The sequence below is a fragment of the Nyctereutes procyonoides genome, unplaced genomic scaffold (assembly GCF_905146905.1).
Source record: "Nyctereutes procyonoides isolate TBG_1078 unplaced genomic scaffold, NYPRO_anot_genome, whole genome shotgun sequence".
Taxonomy (NCBI): domain Eukaryota; kingdom Metazoa; phylum Chordata; class Mammalia; order Carnivora; family Canidae; genus Nyctereutes; species Nyctereutes procyonoides.
Genome location: NW_026575135.1, coordinates 69,859,928 through 69,882,899, shown reverse-complemented (window position 1 = coordinate 69,882,899; position 22,972 = coordinate 69,859,928). Strand labels below are relative to the sequence as shown.

Sequence of the window (22,972 nt, the reverse complement as noted above, 5' to 3'; positions counted from 1 at the left end):
TGTTGTTTCTGAGAAGCAAGAATCTGAGAGTGGCATAACTCAGTGGTTCTGGCATCTAGTGACTTATAAAGTAGTAATGAAGCTGTTGTCAGGGCCTTTCATCATCTGAAGGTTCACTGGAGCTGGGGGATCTGCTTTCACGAAGGCTCACTCATGTGGCTGTTGGCAAGAGGCTTAAGGTCATCCCTGCTTTTGGCTGAAGGCCTCACTTTTTGCCCTCTGGACCTCTTCATAAGAAGGGCTGGCTGTATTCTTCCCAGGATGTGGCAGCTGGCTTCTTTTAGAGTGAGTGATTCAAAAGAGAAGGAGAAGCAAGCAGGAGGCTGTAGGTACCTTTTAGAGTGAGTTACTTAGTGTAGCTCATACTCAAAGAGAAGGGAATTAGACTCCACTTCTTGAAGGGAGGAGTAGTAAAGAATTATTGGATTAAAAAAAGATTTATTTACTTGTTTTTTTATTTTATTATATATATTTATATATATTATATATATTTATGTATATATATTTCTATATATGTATATTTATATTTGTTTTTTTAGAGGGAGAGAGAGCTATGCAAGCAAATACAAGTAGGGGGAGTGACAGGCAGAGGGAGAGGAGCTCCTCTCCATGGAGCAGGGAGCCTGATTTGGGTCTCCGTCCCAGGACCCCGGGATCATGACCTGAACCAAAGGCTGATGAACCAAACTACTGAGGCATCCAAATTATTGGATGTTTTAAAACACCCACATGTAGTCATACCCACCACATGTAGCTCAAAATATACATACACATTTTGGTTCTGTTCTCCAAGGTCATCAACTGAATATTCAGTTGAAGCAGTAATTCTCATATAGTGAGTACAGGTCATAATATTTTTAGACCTTTTTAAAAATATGTGTGCTTGCCATCCCAGACCTTCTGACTCTGAATCTAGGAGTGAGTCATGGCTCTGTGCTTTCCAAAATAAGCCTGAGATAATCCTAAGCCCTCTCCCCCATAAGAACCATTGACTTATATTAATAATGGTTACTGTGTTTTAAACAATGAGGGTAATTGAGTATCTATGGAAAACTGCAATTTCCCATTTGTAATTATTTTAAATTTTACTGCAGAGGTTTTTATTTTAGTGATGATTTCTTTTTGAAATCACCAATTTTATAATTTAAGCAAACTAGTGCTAAGCAATTATATTTCATTTCTTGAGAAATATATTTTAGGAAGGAAATTAAATTCAATGGAACTTTAATTATTTTTCTCATGGAGGGCTTTTATGGGAAGTAAACTTTCTGCCAATATTATTTCTGTTAAGCATCTCAGAAAGTAACAGTCTGGAATGATGGGGGAATAAAAGCAAAACAAAAGAACAAAAAAAGTGGTCTTGAACTTTGCATTTGCACTTTTAAGCATTCATTACCAGTTACTGATGAACATTAACTTTTTAATTCTTTAATTATATCTTGTCATTCATTTATCAAGACAATATCTAGGCTTAGGAAGATTATTTAAGGGTTCTGCAAGTTACTAGCTTTCTTCTTCTGTTTTAATTGTCGTGGTGAGCTTAAGACAGCTGAACAACTATCTTTCCTTCTCCTATCTTCCAAATGATAGCTCCTATTCCATTCTGTTTATGCTAAAAGCATATTAATAACAGATCTCCTGGGATGGTCTGAGGCAAGGATTGTGTAATACTATTATCATATAGTTGGGTGAAGGAGCAAATCTTAGGTTAATTCTTTACACTCAGTTCTTTCATTTAAATTAAAAAGAAATTAAAATGGATGAAAACATTTTGGAAATATGACCTATCTTTTATCTTTTCCTTGCTTTAGTTGATTACAGGCATAGTGAAACCAGTGCAACAGCTCTGATGGTTGCTGCAGGACGAGGTTTTTCAAGTCAAGTAGAGCAGTTAATTAGTATGGGAGCCAATGTTCATAGTAAAGCATCAAATGGCTGGTAATTTAAAACTACATCTGTTCTTTGTGTATCTTTGTATACCTACACATATCATTTTTTATGTTTGTCTTTGTCTTTAAAGCTAATTAATTAGTTAATTTTTTAAATTAATTAAAAGCTATTGTGTAATAATTGCTGGGTTATCTTTAATGGGTGAATGAATAATTTGACTAGTTTTATGATTTTGAGAACATAATTTCTTTAAATTTGATCTCTTTGAATTTTGGCAGGATGGCTTTAGATTGGGCTAAACACTTTGGACAGACTGAAATTGTGGATCTTCTAGAATCTTACAGGTAAAACTTTATACTATGCTAATTAACCCTAACTTCTTTTTTAAAAGCTTATAGCCATGTAAATTATAGAATATAACAAGGTAGTCTCTAGTTTCTTATCCAGAGGTTTTCTTTTTCCTTTTTTTGAATTCTAAGAGATTTTTGTCTGGGGAAAAAAAAAAATTTTTTTTTTTTTTTTTTTTGGTAGGGTGCCAATAAGATCCACTGTGCTATAATACTTTATTGCGAAAAACAGGAGGGGGTTTTCAGTTAAACACGGTAGATGCATCACGTAATTTATTTTTGCATTTTCCCAAAACCTCATTAAATTGGTAAGGAAGAAATATAAACTGTGCAAGCTAACCAAGTCAAAGAGATTGGAAGAGGACATAGCAACTGATAGATAACGAATAAATTTTGGGTAATAGAAGGCTAATGGATCAGTAGTGTTTGACTTAGCCGAGCTAAGAAAACAGTGCCTATGGAGGGAATGCCAATGAGAAACAAACTCATTTTAGGTTCTTAGAGGCTCATTTAACTACTTCTGAAGGACAGTGAAAGAGCCAAAAAAGAAAAAAAACCCAAAAAACCAAAAACCCCAAACTCACCCAAGCATTTTTTTTTTTTTAAGATTTTTAAAATTTATTCATGAGAGACACAGAGAGAAGGCAGAGATATAGGCAGAAAGAGAAGCAGGCTTCCTCGCAGGGAGGCCGATGTGGGACTCAATCCCGGAACTCCGGGATCACACCCTGAGTTGAAGGCAGACGCTCAACGGCTGAGCCATCCAGGCGTCCCCCAACCCAGCACTGATTGAAATTCTCTTTGAGGAACATTTAAAGTTCTAGATTCCCACCTCCCCTGCCATCAGATGATATCCTTTCCCCACCTTGGCAGGAAGTGGGAAATTTATTAAATAATTAAGCCCTGGAAGCTTTGGACTTGGGGTTACCAGGCACTGTGGGAGAGTAGGAGTGGGGCATCAAACAGAAAAGTCTTTTTACAGACTGAAGGTTGAGATATCATCCACTCCCTTCTGTTGCTGTCCCTGTCATCTTTTCCTGTTTGAAGCTTTTGTTCTTCTGCAGAAAATGTGAGAATTCTTTTTTGGGAAAATAGACCAAGCCTAGGGAAAAGAATTGGAATTATAGAAGATTTGGTATTCCTTCTGTGAAATGACCATCTTTTTAAGCCAGATAGCCCAACAGTCCTCACCTGTGCACATGGAAATTCTTTGTGCATTCTCTTTAAAGATGAACAAACTGCTCAGGATTGGCCACCAGGCATCTTTGAGGGGAAAAAGCACCCACAATCAAACAAACAACAATAGCAACAAAAAACCTAGAATTTGGATAGACTAAGCATCGATAACCAGAAGAGAACTTCAAAAACTAATAGAAAATATTCATAAAACAGAAACAATGTGTTATAAAACAGGAACAAAAGGAACAAAACACTTCTCTTTGTTCAAATTTTATCTTCAATGAGGGCTACCTAAATTTATCTTGGGGGTGTAGTGTACCTCCTTTTGCTGTCGATCTATTATATTTTTTCTTTTGTCTGTAGGACCTGCCACCCTCTGATTAATTATATACTTATTTACTATATTCATTGGTTTAGTATCTCTCTCTTTGCTCCACCCAAAGCTCCTTGTTGCTTTTGTTCAGAGGAAGTGCCTGGATGTAGTAGATATTCAGTGAATATTTTTTGAGAGACTGAATAAATAAGAAAAAGCTCTTACAAATTAAAGATATGATAGCAAAAAAAAAATTCAGGAAAGTGTCAAGATAAAGTTGAGAAATTTGCTCACAAAGTAGAAAAAAGGGCAAGAGATGGAAAATTGTAGAAAAAAAGACATTTATTTCCTATATATCGTTTACCAGGAGGCTTTAGAGAATGTGTTCCACAAAATTGAGGAAGTAAGTTAAAACAGGAAAACAGCAACCCCGCATAGGAGGTCGTGAAAGAAATGCTCAGTGTGCCAGCCCAGAGCAATGTGACTCTGATAGCTGCCCACTAGGCCATGTGTCCTAAGAGAGCTCTAGGTGGGGGAGGGCCCTGAGCCCCAGATGGGGACGGGGGTAGGGGGAAGATCACCTGATGTTTCTGACCATAGTAAATAGGATTTATGAATCTGTTGGAGACTTTGGGAAGAATTAGCGGTAAGTACATGGAAAACTAAGCAAATCAAAATTAGATAGTAATTACTTGAGGAAAACCAAAAAGAAGAAAAAAAAGAAGGGAGGTGTAATCATAGTTTGCTCTTGGGCTTTGGCTCAGTGGTAAGTAATGTTTATGTAGTGATAAATAATAAAGGTCAAATGAAGATATAATAAAAATTGTATGGACCTGTGTGGATGGAAAGTATACGGGAGAGGAGGTGGTAACCAAAGTTTTCATTAATAGAGTTTCACAGAGAATGACGAAGTTGTTAAATCAGTAAATGGCAGTAGATGCATGTTGCTTGGAAATATGGCCACAAATACCAAAAGAAATGGCTAAAAGGATTGGAAAAGTTCCTAGGCAGTGTGGCTGGGTATGGAGAGAGGTTTTTGTTGTAATTTCTATAAAACCATTTGTGTATTAACACTACTTATATATATTATCTTGATTAACCATTCTTTAGTTGATAAACATTTGGGTGGTTTCTACTTTTGGCTGTTAGGAATAATGGTATGAACATTTGTATACATCAGTTTATATATCTAGGAGTGGAATTGCTGGGGCATCTTGTAACACTGTTTAACATTTTGAGGAACTGTCACATTGTTTTTCAAAGTGGCTTCACCATTTTATGTTCTCACTAACAGTGTATGATGGTTAGAATTTTTCCACACCCTCTTTAACACACTATCCTCTGTCTTTTGATTATAGTCATCCTAATGGGTGTGAAGTCTATCTCATTTTTTTCTAAGATTTTATTTATTTATTCATGAGAGACAGAGAGAGAGAGAGAGAGGCAGAGAGATAGGCAGAGGGAGAAGCAGGCTCCATGCAGGGAGCCCAATACGGGACTCGATCCCTGGACTCCAGGATCATGCCCTGAGCCGAAGGCAGATGCCCAACCGCTGAGCCACCCAGACATCCCTCTCATTGTGGTTTTGATTTTCATTTCTCTGATGAGTAATGATGTTGAACATCTTTTCAATGTGCTTGTTGGCCATTTGTATATTCTCTTTGGAGAAATGTCTTTGGATTGTGTTTTCAAAAAGCACTTATTGACAGATTTTACTTTGAATACAGTACTGTAAACCAAAATATGAATTGTAGCTAAGGCATTAAGTGCCACTTACCCTCCTTAGGGCATATTCTAAATTTGAAGGACATCATGGGAATCATTGGCCTTAAAGGATTATTCTTTTTTTTCTTTTGTAAGATTTTATTTTTTCTTGAGAAACACAGAGAGAGAGGCAGAGGCATAAGCAGAAGGAGAAGCAGGCTCCTCACAAGGAGCCCAATGCAGCACTTGATCCCCAGACCCAGGATCACACCCTCAGCTGAAGGCAGACACTCAACCACTGAGCCACCCAGGCATCCCTAAAGGATTACTCTTTTTGATGAAAATTGAATTGATCCCTTCTTTTCTTTTTTAAGTGCTTCACTGGAATTTGGAAATCTAGATGAAAGTTCTCTGGTTCACACAAACGGAAGTGACCTCAGTGCAGAAGACAGAGAGCTCCTGAAAGCTTATCATCATAGTTTTGATGATGAAAAAGTAGACTTGGATTTGATCATGCACCTTCTATACAATATCTGCCATGGTTGCGATGCTGGTAAGTAAGTACTGTCTGAAACAACTGGAATAACAATGTATATTTCAATTTCAAAATTAATATTTTACGTGTACAGATTTTTCAGAATTCCATTGGCAATATTGAATAAATCATCTCTTATGTGTCATAAATATTAGTTTACTAGTATTTGAAAACACATGATAGAGTTCAGTATAGCTAGTTCTGTTGATTGGTTCTGATTTGTAAAACCAGAGACTTAATATTAAAAAAAAATCCTTCTTCTCCAAGGTGCAATATTAATTTTCCTACCTGGATATGATGAAATTGTTGGATTGAGGGATCGCATCCTGTTTGATGATAAACGATTTGCTGACAACACACATAGGTAACGGGTAAAGCCCTATATTTGTTATTTTAAGTAACAGATAGGTACCATAGTGTATTTTCCCTTTCAATTGTCAACAGATATCAAGTCTTTATGCTTCATTCAAATATGCAAACATCTGATCAAAAGAAAGTATTAAAAAACCCACCTGCCGGTGTTCGAAAAATAGTAAGCTTCATAAAATCTTCTTTTGTCCATTTCATTAGTCATTGGTCCTGTTTTCATATTAACTATAATGTAACATCCCCTTGCAGATCCTTTCCACCAATATTGCTGAAACCAGCATCACAGTCAATGATGTTGTCTTTGTTATTGATTCTGGTAAAGTGAAAGAGGTATGTATGGATAAGTTATATTTTGTTTAAATGAAGAAGGTTAAGGTACATTCTAATAAGTGCTTTTATAAGCAGAATTCACTTCAGTGGGAAAATTTCTGATTCTGCATGAATATAACAGTAATTGTTGATTTCTCTAAAGTGAGTATTTTAGCTTAAGCAGTTCAGAATATAGGATCTAGTCATTGTAATTAATTATACAAATTAAATATTAGGAAGAAAGTAAAGGATTGGCTACTTACACTGTGAACATTTTATGCACAGTGTGGGGATTTGATTACATGTTTTATGTGCTTTCCTTCTTTCCTTCTACACGTGGGCACGGACCATGACCTCTTGTTCAGTGTTAATCTCCAGTGCTCCAGGTGTAGTAGGTATTCAAAAGATATTTCTTCCAAGAGAACCATACTGAGACAGCATTAGCAATCAAAACCAGAGATCATGGGATCCCTGGGTGGCGCTGTGGTTTAGCGCCTGCCTTTGGCCCAGGGCGCGATCCTGGAGACCCAGGATCGAATCCCACGTCGGGCTCCCTGCATGGAGCCTGCTTCTCCCTCTGCCTATGTCTCTGCCTCTCTCTCTCTCTCTCTCTCTCTCTCTCTCTCTCTCTCTGACTATCATAAAAAAACAACAACAACAACAACAACAACAAAAAAACCCAGAGATCATCAAATTACGGTTAGCAGCCACATGGCCCAGTACCTGCTTTTATAAACATAAATTTCACTGGAACAGTATTATGTTCACTCTTTCCTATTGTCTATGGCTGCTTTCACATGGCAGTGGCAGATTGGAATATTTGCAACAGAGACCCTCTACAAAGGCTAAAATATTTACTGCCAACCCTGATATAAATAAAAGCATTTATTTTCCTTTAGCATTGGAATGCTCGGCAATTCTCGATACCCTTCACTTTGGCAGATCCTTTCACTGAAAGAGTTGATAGTGATAGAGGTGGTCGATTTTCAAGGAAAGATACTATTTATGTTGTGGAAAGCAAATGATGTCAGTTCTAGTGGATGGAAATGATCATGTTTTAATGTGAAAAAAATTGTTAATTGCTTTATGATGTTTTCAATGTAATTTTTAGTAAATCATGGTTTAGAAAATGATGGTAGAGTCAGAAGTTATTTTACATACAAAATTAACAAACGTGACACTTAAAACTACATCAGTAGCATCTTTTCTAAAAATCCCATAATTAAACTATAATGAGAACACATTTGTATTTGCTCTAAATAGTTGTTTTATGAAAGGGAAAGTATAAGTCACTGAATGATTAAGTATATATTCTGGTTAGGAATGCATCCTTTTATTTTATATTATTATCTTTTTAAAGATTTTATTTATTTATTCATGAGAGACACAGAGAGAGAGAGAGAGAGAGAGAGAGAGAGAGCGCGAGCAGCAGAGACACAGGCAGAGGGAGAAGCAGGCTCCACGCAGGGAGCCTGACGTGGGACTTGATCCTGGGTCTCTAGGATGAGGCCCTGGGCTGAAGGTGGCGCTAAACCGCTGAGCCACCTGGACAGCCCAGAATGCATCTTTTTAAAAGATTTCTCTAATTTTGGCTTTATTGTTTTGGCTTTAGATTGTTTGAGGAGATATGTGGATAATTATGGTTCTTTATTACTTTCTCTTTTATAACATTCTGGATAGGCTAACAGCATTAGCAGCTCAGGGGGTAGATGGAAAGGATTAAAAAATTTTCACTTTGGGAATAGGATTGCTTCAGTGATTACTGTTATCCGTATTCCTCCAGGTCAGCTCTCTGGCACACTTTTAGAACCTGTCTCCCTGATCACTCCCATTCCTTGTGGTGATAGAAATTTGATAGGAAATGACCTCAGGAGAATGGATCAGATTTCTTTAGTCTTGATGTCTATGAGTACTGACTACTATTATCCAAGTGTAGCAGAGAGAAACAAATAGCAGGACATGGAACAAGGAAGTTTTTGCAGCTCTTCTGAGTTTATTTTTCATTCTTTTTTCTCAGAATGTTTGTAACCAGAGATCTGGATTTTTTTTTTTTTAAATCAGTACCTAGTCCTAATTAGTATCTGTCGTAATTATCTGATTGGGAGAGGCTTAAATTAAACTTGGAATGTCAAAATATATTCATAATATTTCTTGCTATTTCTTATTAAGCACCTTTTATAAAAGTCTTACCATGTTGATAACTTAAATGTTACAGAAATCCTTTGATGCACTGAATTTTGTTACAATGTTAAAAATGGTGTGGATTTCCAAAGCTAGTGCTGTACAACGAAAAGGCAGGTAATGTATATTTAATGTACATTTATTCACTCAATTGCTTGTAAGATGGAATCATTTTGAAATGTATCACATATTTAACATATATTCCACATTCTGTAAGATGTTAAAATTTTCATATTAGTCTTAATTCTAAAAAAAAATATTAGTCTTAATTCTTATACCATTTTTACAAGTCGAGCCATTTTAATACTTTTTTTGAAAGTTGAATTTAGTTTATGTTAAACATTTTTGACTACTATAGTGTAACTTCAGAAGATGTAGGAAACTTAAAAAACAAAATGAAAATGAAAATCTTTTAAACATTTGCAATATAGGACAAAAGGCTAATTTCTGTTTTATGTAAACAACTCTTTAAAGTCAGTTCATAAAGACCAATACATTTTTTTAAATAATAAATTTATTTTTATTGGTGTTCAATTTACCAACATACAGAATAACACCCAGTGTTCATCCTGTCAAGTGCCCCCTTCAGTGCCCATCACCCATTCACCCTCATCCCCTGCCCTCCTCCCCTTCCATCACCCCTAGTTCGTTTCCCAGAGTTAGGAGTCTTTATGTTCTAAGACCAATACATTAACCTCACATATACCACCTCATATATGCCAAAATAAGTGCAAATTAATGAGGTAATATTTTTTGCTTATCACTAGATTGGCATTGATGAAAATGTTTAATAGTACTAGAATAGAGTTGACAAAAGTTGGGCCAGTAAGCTTTCATAGTTTGCTGATGGGAGTGTAAATTGCTGTGACTTTTTCAGAGGATAGTTTGAAACTGTCCAAGATCTACCCTTTGCCAGTGGATTCCACTTCTCATAATTTATCTTGAGTATACTTGTGCATGTGTGCAGAGATGTGTTTAAGAATGTTTTCTGCAGCACTCACTGTTTGTAATAGTGAAAAGTCTGGAAGTATTGCAGTTAAATAAATTATGCTGTAGCCACACAGTGGTATACTAGATAACTGTTATCAAGGGAAGACGTATATATGTGTATTTTAAGTGGAATTAGTTTTCAGAATATATTGTTAACTGAAAAAAGTAAGGTGTAGAGCATGCAGCTATAGTATTTCTGCTAACTATGTATGGATATGTATGTTTATATTTAGGGCAGAAATGCATTGTCAGATTTGAGAGAAACATTAAAAAACAATTGTTGACTCTGAAAAGGAGGATTTTTGGGGCTCTTTAAAAGAAGGAGATTTCATTTTCTTTTTATTTTATTTTTTTGTAGTTTGGTTATTTATTTTAGTACCTGCATGCATTACTTTTTCTTCTTTTAAAAAAAGGGAAGATTAGAAAGTATATTTTTCAGTAATTATTTGACTGATTTTTTTTGCATTTTAACTAATAGGAAAATGTCAGATACTGACCATAAAACTGTGCCTTATATGCTGAAGATGGTGGATGCATTATTTCTGTAATTTATAATTTCATAGAATGTTCCGGAGGGCTTGCTGTCACTGTACCAGTTGTTTTCTTATGACAGGATGTGCCTTGATACACTAGGTAGATTTATAGGCTGTTAATAGTATATTATTATCAGGGATTAAAATCGGAAATTGTAGAAGTTTTCCTTGTCATCTTTTCAACATTTTTTGACAGCGATCACTGTGCAAGTGTTAGGAATGCAGTGATAAATAAGCTGTAATTTCATGAGTAAAGTTTGAGGTGAGAAGAATGGTGCAGTCTGTATTGGAATCCAGTAAAGTAAGCAGTTTTAATAGCATGTGATTTGTTGTATAATGCTTCTAGAGGAGTGAGGGTAAAATCTGAGATTAATACGAGTAAACAGGTGTCGTGGAAAGGTTTTTATGGCAGAGGCAGGGCATACACAAAAGCCTACAGGCAAGAGTGAGCAACAGAGTTGTTTGGATGGGATTTAGTTTAGGGGAGAACAGTGAAAAATGAGCAGAAAGAAGTAAGTTGTGGTCAGGTCCTTAAGGACCATTTTATGTTCTCTCTCTCTCTTTCTCTCTCTCTTCTTTTTCTTAATAAAACAAGGATGGCATGATGATAGTATTCTTTCAGCTCTTTGAAGAATGAATTGGTAGAGACAAAATGAATGGGAAGAAGACCCAGGAGGAGGCTCTTTCTTTAACAGTTGCGTTTACAATAAGGGAGAGATGACAGTATGGATTGTTATAGTGGTGGTAGAAATAAAGTGAATCATTCATTCAGGAGATATTAAAGAGATCAGTATTGGTGATGATATGGCCAGAGGTAAGGAATAATGCAGAGTCAAGAATGTCATACAGTTCTATCTTAGAAATTTTTGTGGATGGAGGTGCCATCATCAGGGAAAATGGGAATAGTGGTTATGTTGGGGAGAAGAATGAAATTTTGATTGTGTTGAGTTTGTGTTGGCTGGAAAATCCAAGTGGAGCTAAGAAGCTTCTGAAGTAGAGGTGTAGGGCTAGGATGAAGAGATCTCAGTGGATGGAAATTGAAGTCAGGAGGATAATTATGATCCCTTTAGAAGAGAAGATAGAGTAGGGAGCAGAGGGCCGGGGTCCAACCTCACAGGCACATCAACACATAAGGATTGATGAAGGATAGAAAGGTCTTAGAGGACTGGATAGGAGGGAAAGGTGATGGGTTGATAGTGAGGAAAGTACTGATGAAGGAACCAGTGGTCGGGTGTCTAATTTTGTAACTTGTATCACAGTGTGTTGTAGTTATATTTGCCAGTCTGATTTGTGAAGGTAGGGTTATTTCTGAATCTCCATCACTTAGCATATTCATCCTTGCCGTTAGTTGATACAGTGACTATGGGGGAAATAAGAAGCTGCTTTTCTTCATTATATTTTTCTGCTACTTCCCAGAAAATGATACAAGTCATGTATCTGAAATGAAATGCCACTCTGTTGGAGTTGTGTAATGCTTACTTTGCACAGCTCTGAACAGCGGGCCTGAGTGCAGTGCTGTGTCAGCTTAGTAAAGCTGATGAAATATAAATAACTATGCATTTTTTCATTATTTTGACTCACTTTCGAATGTATGTCACTGTAAAAATTTGCTTTTATTATTACCCTAGAAGGTATATCAGGTCGATATCATTAATGAGTTTTTATAAATCATTATAAATGATGAATGAAGTGCCTTCTGGGATGATTCAGGACACACATCACAGTAGGGATTCACACACAAATGTCCTGACACTGGTCTATATTACTCTGTCTCTGAAAGCACACTGTTTTTAGAGTTGCCTTGGTCTAATCTTTATTCCTTCTTTGAGTCTTAATTTTTTATTTCACTTTTAGGGCAGGGAGATGCAGACCTGGAATTTGTTTCCGGCTGTTCAGTAGACTCCGATTCCAGAATATGTTGGAATTTCAGACTCCAGAACTTTTGAGAATGCCATTGCAGGTAGAAATTTACTAAACTCTAAAAGACTATTTTTAAGGGTGAGGGAGGAGAGGGACCATTTCAAGTTAATACCAGTTGGACTTTTAAATTATCAGTTCATAAAACAAAATTATAAAATGTATATGATGGGAGGTGGTTATGTGTTTAATTTTTTTCTAGATAAGAAAGTTTAATCCATTAGCCTCCAAAATTTTATTTTGAAATTATTAATTAATGAAAATATTTTATTTATTTATTCATGAGAGACACAGAGAGAGAGAGGCAGAGACACAGGCAGAGGGAGAAACAGGCTCCATGCAGGGAACCCAGTGCAGGACTTGATCCTGGGACCCCAGGATCACTCCCTGTGCCAAAGGCAGATGCTCAGTTGTTGAGCCACCCAGGCGTCCCAGCCTCCAAAATTTTAAAGAATGACTTGAGTGCATTTAAATTATGGTACAGTTTATAAATATGTTGTTTTTTTAAAGAATGCAACATTTTAGAAATCTGACAACCACATAGTGTTCACCTTTCACATTCTTACTGAGGATTAGAAAACAAATTCTTTAAGGTCCAAAAGATAATACCAAAATCTCAGTTTAAGATGCTGAGATTTAACCTTGGTAGTTTGGAACTGAGTCCACTGAGATTTCCTGGTCTTTTTTTTTTTTTTTTTTTTTTTTAAGATTTTAATTTATTTATTCATGAGCAACACAGAAAAAGGTAGAGACACAGGCAGAGGGAGAAGCAGGCTCTTGGAGGGAAGCCCGATGTGGGACTCGATACCAAGACTCGGGGGCCATGCTCTGAGCCAAAAACAGACACTCAACCACTAAGCTACCCAGGCGTCCCTCCTGGTCTTTATTGTTTTGCTTTACATTTTCTGACTTCGTGGAATAGCCAGACATTGTAGTTTCTAGTGAAAACTACTGGGAATACATTAATTTGATTCTCTGGTGTACTGAGCTAAATGCTGGCTTCCAAACCTTTAAAGATTTTATTTCTTTATTTGAGAGAGAGAAAGAGAGAGAGAGAAAAACTCTAAGAAGATTGTGTGCTGAGTGCAGATCTGATGCGGGACTCAATCTTGTGATCCTAAGATCAGGGCCTAAGCTGAAATCCAGAGTCAGATGCTTAACCGACTGAGCCACCCAGATATCCCTCTATAGTTCATTTTATTTTTTTTTTGAAAAAATTTTTTTTTGTTTTTGTTTTTTGTACATTCATTTTAGTCAGAGACTCTGCCAGTCTGTTTGGGTACTCTGTTTCCGTGATTGCTTTGAAAGTCAAAACATAAATTTCAACATTTCAAAATTATTTGCTCTTCTTCTTTATAGGAACTTTGTTTACATACTAAGCTGTTAGCCCCAGTGAATTGTCCTATTGCTGACTTCCTAATGAAAGCTCCTGAACCCCCACCAGCTTTAATTGTAAGAAATGCTGTACAAATGCTTAAGGTTGGTGTCTTCATAGTTTTATTTTACCTATTTTACTTGAAATTTAAACAAAGTGAAAATACATCTTAACTAATTTTGTACTTAAAAGGATTATCTTAAATAATCATGTGCTTTGAATAATACCCTCATGGTAATTATAGTAAAACAGAATAGTTCTTTTTTACAAAAAATATTTGAAGCAAAATATGGTTTTTATAAGGTGTGTCAAAAGAAAATTTACATTTTTATTTCTTAATGTTTTTTAGGTATGTGATTTGATTAAACGTAGTTTTTGGTCATGTCAAATTCTGTTTTGTGTTCTTTTATTTAGACAATAGATGCAATGGATGCATGGGAAGATCTCACTGAGCTGGGGTATCATTTGGCTGACTTGCCCGTAGAACCACATCTTGGTAAAATGGTCCTGTGCGCTGTTGTTTTAAAGTGTCTGGACCCCATCCTCACAATTGCCTGCACGTTAGCCTATCGAGATCCTTTTGTCCTGCCAACCCAGGCCTCTCAAAAACGGGCAGCTATGCTGTGTAGGAAGCGCTTCACTGCAGGAACTTTCAGTGACCACATGGCACTTCTCAGAGCATTCCAGGTACTGTTTATTACTGTCATTTTATTTCTGAACATGTCTCTGGGGCAAAAGTAACAAAGTAAAAAAAAGAGATATGATAGAGATCCCTGGGTGGCTCAGTGGTTTAGCGCCTGCCTTCGGCCCAGGGTGTGGTCCTGGAATCCTGGGATTAAATCCCGCATCGGGCTCCCTGCATGGAGCCTGTTTCTCCCTCTGCCTGCGTCTCTGCCTCTCTGTGTCTCTTATGAATAAATAGAATCTTTAAAAAAAAAAAAGAGCTATGATTCATTAGTTTTGTTTAATTATAAAGTCACATTTTATTAATAGCTCAGGAAAATACCTTCCTATTGTTAATATGTTGGAATTATCACTGTTTGTCTCTACTTTTTTTTCTTTCATTTTCTGTTTTCTCCATGTAGGAATATGTGTATGCATATATTTATGTTTACTTACTTGTATTCATTTTCTAATACCCAAGTTCCTTATTTTTTAATCGTATCTTGGGCAGGGAATGTTCTAAAATTTTAGTTAAGAAGCAGTGTATATCATTCAAAGTGTAGAACAAACCTTGGAAGAAAATCATCTTGAATTTAGTATCTATTGATTCTTTTTTTTTTTTTTTTTAGTATCGATTCTTTTTAGAGAATATATTTTTCTTGTGTGCTTAAGACACTGTGCTATGAACTAAATTTTATAAAGTAAACTCCAAATACTACTTAAAACTTTTTTTTTTTTTTTAAGATTTTCTTTATTTATTCATGAGCGACACAGAGAGAGAGAGAAGCAGAGACACAGGCAGAGGGAGAAGCAGGCTCCACGTAGGGAGCCTGACATGGGACTTGATCCCAGGTCTCCAGGATCACACCCTGGGTTGCAGGCAGCACTAAACCGCTGTGCCACTGGGGCTGCCCTACTTAAAACTTTTTAAGATAACAGTAGTGAGAAATTGAACATGATACATGGGAAAGAAAAGATAAAGAAAGTGGGTTTCTGAGGAAAAGAAATGATACATAATTTAGAATTTCAGATATGTGGACAAGATGATGTTATTTCTTGAAAAGGTAGGCATGTTATTTATCCTTAAATTCTCTTGAATGTAGGCTGTGACTATACATTTTTTAAAAATTCCATCTTGTTTTTGCAGAAAGTACTCTTCCAGGTTTACAGGATTTTTCCAATGTATATAGTTTGAAATAAATAATGATAAGCTGTTTTGTGAGCATTGTTGAACAATAGATAATGCAGTGCTATTGAGTCTATTAGCTACCATGTGTTATAGTAGATTAGTTGAGTGGATAATAAAGGGAAATTTGGAGTAGGATTCCTATGTATTCTTAGCTTTTCCTCTAGCTCCTTCAAAAGCAGAGAGGATAAATTACTGCCTTGGTCTTTTGGTTATACTCCAAAGCAAGAAAAATCATTTTCAAAGGAGACCTTTCTTATACTTCATATAGATGGTTTCTAGAAATCCCATTTCCCATTCTTAGATAAATTAAGAGGGTTGATATAGAGGTGATTTTCGGAGGACTGGAGTGGCAGAGTTCTTACATATAAATGGTGTTATGATGGCTTAGTTAAAAACCTCCGACACTTCAGTGGAAGAAAATTAGCAAACACATCTGAAAAGGTAGATATTTTTACATAGCTGGTTATTTAGGTTAATGGATACTTAGTTTTTATTGGAATTTTAGAAATTCAGTGGCTTTCATCGCATTTGAGTATAAATTAATGACAAATTTTGTTTAATCATAAATTCTTAGATTTTATTTTTTATATTTAATTTTAAAATTTATACTTAAAAATTGAGCTGTTATTGACATATAACATTAATTTCAGGTATAAAACATGAAGATACTATAATTGTATATACTGGGAAATGATCTGCACAGTGTGTCTAATTAACATCCATCACTGCCCATAGTTACAGATTTTTTTCTGTTATGCTAAGAACTTTTAAGATTTACTTTGTGGTATGTTAACTAGATTCATTGTGATGATCATTTGATTATATATATATATATATATATATATATATATATATATATATATATATTGAATCACTGTTTTGTATACCTGAAATGAATATAATGTTAAATGTTAGTGATATCATAATTAAAAGAAAAAGTTTACCCCCCAAAAAATCTACTCTTGGGGTGCCTAGGTGGCTCAGTCAGTTGAGCATCCAACCCCTGGTTTCTGCTCAGGTTGGGGTCTTAGGCTTGTGAGACTGAGCCCCGAGTTGGACTCTGCACTCAGAGTCTGCTTGAGCTTCTCTCACCTTCTCCTTTTACCCTCCCCTTTTTGTGCTCTCTTTCTCTCTAAAATGAATAAATAAAATTTTAAAAAATCTACACTCTTAGCAAATTAAAAATTTTTTTTTTATATATTTGACAGAGTGTTTGTGCTAGGGAAGAGGCAGAGAGAGAGGAGAGGTTTTTTCTGTTTTGTTTTTGTTTTTTCATTTTTTTGAGAGGGAGAGTCTTTGTTTTTGTTTTTGTTTCATTTTTTTGAGAGAGAGAGCAGACTCTGCAATGAATGTGGAAACTGACACAGGGTTCCATCTTACAACCCTGAGATTGTGATCTGAGCTGAAACTAAAAGTCAGATGCTTAACTGCACCACCCAGGTGCTCTAATAACTTTCAAATATACAATACAGTGTTAATAATTATGGTCATCATGCTGTAAGTTATCTCCCCAGGACTTACTTATTTTATAACTGGAAATTTGTATTATCTTTTGACTCTCCTCACTCATCTCACCTCCCTCTCTTCCCCTGCCTCTGGCAACTACCAATTTGTTCTCTGTATTTTTTGAGTTTTTTTTTTTTTAATGAAGTTCTAGATTTTATCAAATAATTAGAGAATTGACCTTGAGTAGCTAATGTAGTGGTTTTCAGTTATTTTGCTGCCTAACTAAGGTGTTTAGTAAATGTATCTTGTTATATAATTATATTTTTGTAGGCATGGCAGAAAGCACGAAGTGATGGGTGGGAGCGAGCCTTTTGTGAAAAGAATTTTCTTTCACAAGCCACCATGGAAATAATCATTGGCATGAGAACTCAGTTGCTTGGTCAACTTAGAGCATCAGGTAAAGTTTTCCCTAAAGAACTTACTTAGACCACTGAAAGTACCTTACCTATATCTCATAGTATTTTTAGTGTTAACTGATGCCATTGTATATTATTTTTATGACATTTTCACATTGTTGTAAATCTTGTATATGTGAACTTCTTTGTAGACTACTATGTGATCTCAGCTTTTCTTTGTTGGTTAAAAAAATGATATTGTAGAAGCTGAAGCTGAGAAATATACGAATACCTTTTGATACTATAGAGAGCAATTTATAGTATATTTGTTGGCAAAAATCAATTTGGATATTATAGTTCTGTATTATCACTATTAATACATAATTAACTCTGAAATAGATTTAAATATGTAAGTAGATGGATAAAAATGCTGGTCTTCATATTTTTGGACATAAAACAGCCAGTAATCTTTGAGGTGCTTTTTTTTTTTTTTTTTAAAGAGAATGCCAGTATTGTTATTTTAGAGTTGTTTCTTTAAATTTCCTTTTGAGGGGATCCCTGGGTGGCGCAGCGGTTTAGCGCCTGCCTTTGGCCCAGGGCGCGATCCTGGAGACCCGGGATCGAATCCCACATCGGGCTCCCGGTGCATGGAGCCTGCTTCTCCCTCTGCCTGTGTCTCTGCCTCTCTCTCTCTCTCACTGTGTGCCTATCATAAATAAATAAAATAAAATAAAAATTAAAAAAAAAATAAATTTCCTTTTGATTAGCATAGTACATTGAGAAAACAGTCAAAGAAGTGTACTAGAGCCTGGATGCATGGATGGATAAACTAACGTGACAAAGTAATAATATAAAGAGCAAACCAAAGGGATTTAGAGTTGTCTCAAATATTAGGAAATCCCAAGGACTTTGGAAATTCAAGCAAGAATTTTTTACTTGTCTTTACTCCAGAATTCATATCTGTCATAACCAAAATGTTATTAATACCAGTAAGAAGAAAGGTTTAGCTTTTCAGCTCTGATTTCAATACATTTATTTTTTTTTATTATAGTACATTTCTTTTTTCTTTTCTTAAAAAATATTTTATTTATTTATGAGAGATACAGAGAGAGAGAGAGAGAGAGAGAGAGAGAGGCAGAGACACAGGCAGAGGGAGAAGCAGGCTCCATGCAGGGAGCCCAACTTGGGACTCGATCGTGGGTCTCTAGGATCATGCCCTGGGCCGAAGGCAGCGCTAAACCGCTGAGCCACCGGGCTGCCCCTTGTAGTACATTTCTGATAGCAGCTTATGAAGAACTTTATAGCAAGAATATATATATATTTAAAAGTCCTTAAGTCCCCAATAAATCTCCTATTTACTTTAGCCTGAGCAAACCTAAACCTTCTTAGAACATTGATTCTGTATTATAAACTTTATAGAGGAGACTTTATTTTATTTTTTTAAATAAATTTATTTTTATTGGTGTTCAATTTGTCAACATACAGAATAACACCCAGTACTCATCCCGTCAAGTGCCCACCTCAGTGCCCGCCACCCAGTCACCCCCACCCCCCGCCCACCTCCCCCTCCACCACCCCTACTTCGTTTCCCAGAGTTAGGAATCTTTCTTTTTTTTTTTTTTTAAAGATTTATTTATTTATTTATCATAGACAGAGAGAGAGAGGCAGAGACACAGGAGGAGGGAGAAGCAGGCTCCAAGCCGGGAGCCTGACATGGGACTCGATCCCGGGACTCCAGGATCACGCCCCAGGCCAAAAGCAGGCGCTAAACTGCTGAGCCACCCAGGGATCCCCAGTTAGGAGTCTTTCATGTTCTGTCTCCCTTTCTGATATTTCCCACTTATTTTTTCTAGAGGAGACTTTATTAATTATTGTGGAATTTGAATATCATTAAACTTATCTGGGTTATACAGTTTTGTAAAAAAATGCATGCGCTTCAAAATATATTTTGCACAATAGAAAAAGTTTTTTTTTTTTTTCCCCCTCCTCTAAGGTTTTGTTAGAGCTCGAGGTGGTGGTGACATTCGAGATGTTAACACAAATTCTGAGAACTGGGCTGTTGTTAAAGCTGCATTGGTGGCAGGCATGTATCCTAATTTAGTCCATGTGGACAGAGAGAATGTAGTGTTGACAGGGCCAAAGGAGAAAAAAGTTCGGTTTCATCCCACTTCGGTTCTCAGTCAGCCTCAGTATAAAAAGGTAAAACATTTTTAATGCTTTTAGGCCTTGAGGTGAAACTAATCTAATTTACATAGTTGAAAATCAACAAAAAATGCTCGAAATACCAATCTGCTTTAAGAAATTAATTGGTTATATATGTATAATTCAACATTGGAACAAAATTTTGATGAAATCTTAGAATTGGAAGAGGTAATGTAAGACTTGTGTTCCAGCTGCATGAGCAGTGACTTGCTTTAATTTTTGTGTGACTACTAATATTCACTATCTGTTGCATTGGGGGACTTCTTACAGTTTAAAAGTATTACCAGTAAACTAGGTGGTTGATAAATAGAGTTAACAATTTTTTGATTTATATTTTTAATAGATTCCTCCAGCCAATGGTCAGGCTGCAGCAATTCAGGCACTGCCTACAGATTGGCTTATTTATGATGAAATGACCAGAGCCCATAGAATAGCTAATATTAGATGTTGCTCAGCAGTGACACCTGTTACTGTATTGGTATTCTGTGGACCAGCTAGGTTGGCAAGTAATGCTCTTCAAGAACCTTCATCATTTCGAGGTAATTGTATTATAAGGAAATAAAAATCGGTTTGAAATGAAATATGTTTTTACTAGATCAAATAAAAATTGAAATACAAAAAATTTATGCAGTAGTAATTCTCTTTTGATATATTAAGACTGATTAGAAAATACTACAGTGTACCTCAGTTTTAAAAATTGATTTCTAAGGTAACTTGTTATTGATTTGTGTATTTTTGATTAATCTTACTGATAGGAAGTTCACTTTTCTCTCCCACTTGAAATTAAATGTTAATTTAAATTAATTAACATAAAGGTCATTGTTTAAGGGAAATAATAGTAACCCATGATTCCATTTCCCTTATGCAAACATTTTTTAATACTATTTTGAGAATATTATGTAATATTTTAAAAGTTTTATGTATTTTAATTTATTTTGCATTTTGCTATTTTCATTGGATGGAATATACATTTTCAAAAATACTTTATATTAAGGGCTGCAGAATATTCTATCACTTAACAGTGGCATAATGCATTTAAAATGTTCCTTTACACTTAACCATCTTGCTTATTTTCAATTTTTTGCTATTCAGTGATTCAGCAAATATATAGGTCAACTCCTCTATGTCAGCTGTTGTGTTAGGCATTGACGATGTAACAGAAAACAGTATAGACAAGGTGTTTCTGTCTTAGGAGTTTATATTGTAGTTCGGGTAAACAGCAAATAAGTAAATAATCCTCATTGTACCATGAAGGAATTAAAGAGGATTGCCTTAGTGGTGACCTATTTTAGAAAGAGATGTTGGAACTAATTTCTCTGAGGCGATGTGATTTGAGTATGAGTTCCTAAAGTATGAGAAGCTCCTAGTCGTGTGAAGATATAGATAAGAGAAGATGGCAAAGGGCCATGATTCTCCACTAGGAAATGTTCTAGGAACTGACAAAGGTTATGGGATTGGGAGCATAATGATCAAGGGGAGAGTGGGGATACAATAATGTTGAAAGAAAGGCATGAACTTGTAAGGCATGGTAAATGCAAGGGAAGACATTGAAGGATTTTAAGTAAGGGAGTGACATGATGTAATTTATATTCAAAAAGATCATTCTAGCTGTGAGAATGGATTGTTGAAGGGGTAAGAATGGAAGGAAGGAAGCAGATTGGAGGCTTTTGCAGTGAGTGGTCTTAATGATAGATAACGATGATTCAGAACTACAATGGTGTCAGCTGATAGGAAGAGAAGTAGTTTCAAAATTATTTTGGAGTTACTAGTAACTGCTGGATTGAAAATGGGTGGTTAAATAAAAGGGAGGGGTCATTAACTTTCAGGATTTTGGCTGTGGTAGTTTTCTGAATGATTTTTTTTTTTTTATTTTATTTTATTTATGATAGTCACACACAGAGAGAGAGAGAGGCAGAGACACAGGCAGAGGGACATAGGCAGGCTCCACGCACTGGGAGCCCGACGTGGGACTCGATCCCCGGTCTCCAGGATCGCGCCCTGGGCCAAAGGCAGGCGCCAAACCGCTGCGCCACCCAGGGATCCCCTGAATGATTTTTAAAAATTAAACAGCTATAGTTGATATGCAATATTAGCTTCAGGTTTAGAAGATAGTGGTGCAACATTTATGTATGTTATGAAATGCTCACTATGATAAGTGTAATTACTATCTGAATCTTAAGGGTTTTCTATGTCATCTGCAAATAGTGACAGTTTTAATTCTTCCTTAATTTGGATGCCTTTTTTTTTTTCCTTGTCTGATTGCTGTGTCTAGGACTTCTAAGACTATATTGAATAAAAGTGTGAGAGTGGGCATCCTTGTCTTGTTCTTGATCTTACTGGAAAGGCTTTCAGCTTTTGACTGCTGAGTGTGATATTAGCTGTGGGTTTATCATATATGACTTTTATTATGTTGAGGTATGTTCTCACTTTGTTGAGAGTTTTTATCATAAATGGAAGTTAAATTTTGTGAAATGTTTTTTCTGCATTTCTTGAGATGGTTATAAAATTTTTGTCTTTCATTTTGTTAATGTGGTAAATTACATTGATTTGCAGATGTTGAAACATCCTTGCATCCCTAGAATAAATCCCTCTTGATGGTGGTGTATAATCTTTTTAATGTATTGTTGAATTCAGTTTGCTAATATTTTATTGAGGAATATCAGGGATATTCACCTGTAATTTTCTTTTTTGTGTGTCATCTTTGTCTGGTTTTGATAATCAGGGTAATATTGGCATTGTTGAATGAGTTAGGAATCATTCCTTCCTCTCAGTTTTTTGAAATAGTTTGAGAAGGATAGGTATTAACTCTTCTTAAATGTTTGGTAGAATTCACTTGTGAAGCCTAGACTTTTGTTGGTTGGGAGTTTCTTGATTACTGATTCAATTTCATTACTAGTAATTGGTCTGTTCACATTTTCTGTTTCTTCCTGATCCCATCTTGGAAGATTCTATGCTTCTAGGAATTTATCCATTTCTTCCAGGTTGTCCAATGTTTTGGTGTATAATTTTTTTGTAGTACTGTTGTACAATCCTTTTGTATTTCTGTGGTGTTGGTTGTAACTTCACTTTCATTTCTGATTTTATTTGTTTGGGTCTTCTCTCTTTTTCTTGATAAGTTTGTGTAAAGGTTAATCATTTTGTTTATCTTTTGAAAGAACCAGCTCTTAGTTTCATTGATCTTTTCTGTTGTGTTTTATTCCCTTATTTATTTTTGCTTTGATCTTTGTTATTTCCTTCTACTAACTGGGGGCTTTGTTCTCTTCTCTTTCTAGTTCCTTTAGTTATAAAGTTAGATTGTTAGGGATCCCTGGGTGGCGCAGCGGTTTGGCGCCTGCCTTTGGCCCAGGGCGTGATCCTGGAGACCCGGGATCGAATCCCACGTCAGGCTCCTGGTGCATGGAGCCTGCTTCTCCCTCTGCCTCTCTCTCTCTCTCT

The 22,972-nt window shown here is 35.9% G+C and overlaps 1 protein-coding gene across 2 annotated transcripts in view; it reads left to right on the top strand.

Moving 5' to 3' along the window:
* Positions 1-22,972, top strand: part of YTHDC2 (YTH N6-methyladenosine RNA binding protein C2) — a 78,783-nt gene that overhangs the window by 32,522 nt on the left and 23,289 nt on the right. For both annotated transcript variants that reach the window (XM_055302094.1, XM_055302095.1), the window contains exons 11-23: positions 1,812-1,938; positions 2,169-2,234; positions 5,808-5,986; positions 6,236-6,332; positions 6,413-6,500; positions 6,587-6,667; positions 8,862-8,944; positions 12,205-12,310; positions 13,627-13,746; positions 14,057-14,329; positions 17,271-17,397; positions 19,329-19,534; positions 19,881-20,076. In XM_055302094.1, the coding sequence (XP_055158069.1) occupies positions 1,812-1,938; positions 2,169-2,234; positions 5,808-5,986; positions 6,236-6,332; positions 6,413-6,500; positions 6,587-6,667; positions 8,862-8,944; positions 12,205-12,310; positions 13,627-13,746; positions 14,057-14,329; positions 17,271-17,397; positions 19,329-19,534; positions 19,881-20,076 (1,749 nt within the window). The remainder of the gene's footprint in view (positions 1-1,811; positions 1,939-2,168; positions 2,235-5,807; positions 5,987-6,235; positions 6,333-6,412; positions 6,501-6,586; positions 6,668-8,861; positions 8,945-12,204; positions 12,311-13,626; positions 13,747-14,056; positions 14,330-17,270; positions 17,398-19,328; positions 19,535-19,880; positions 20,077-22,972) is intronic.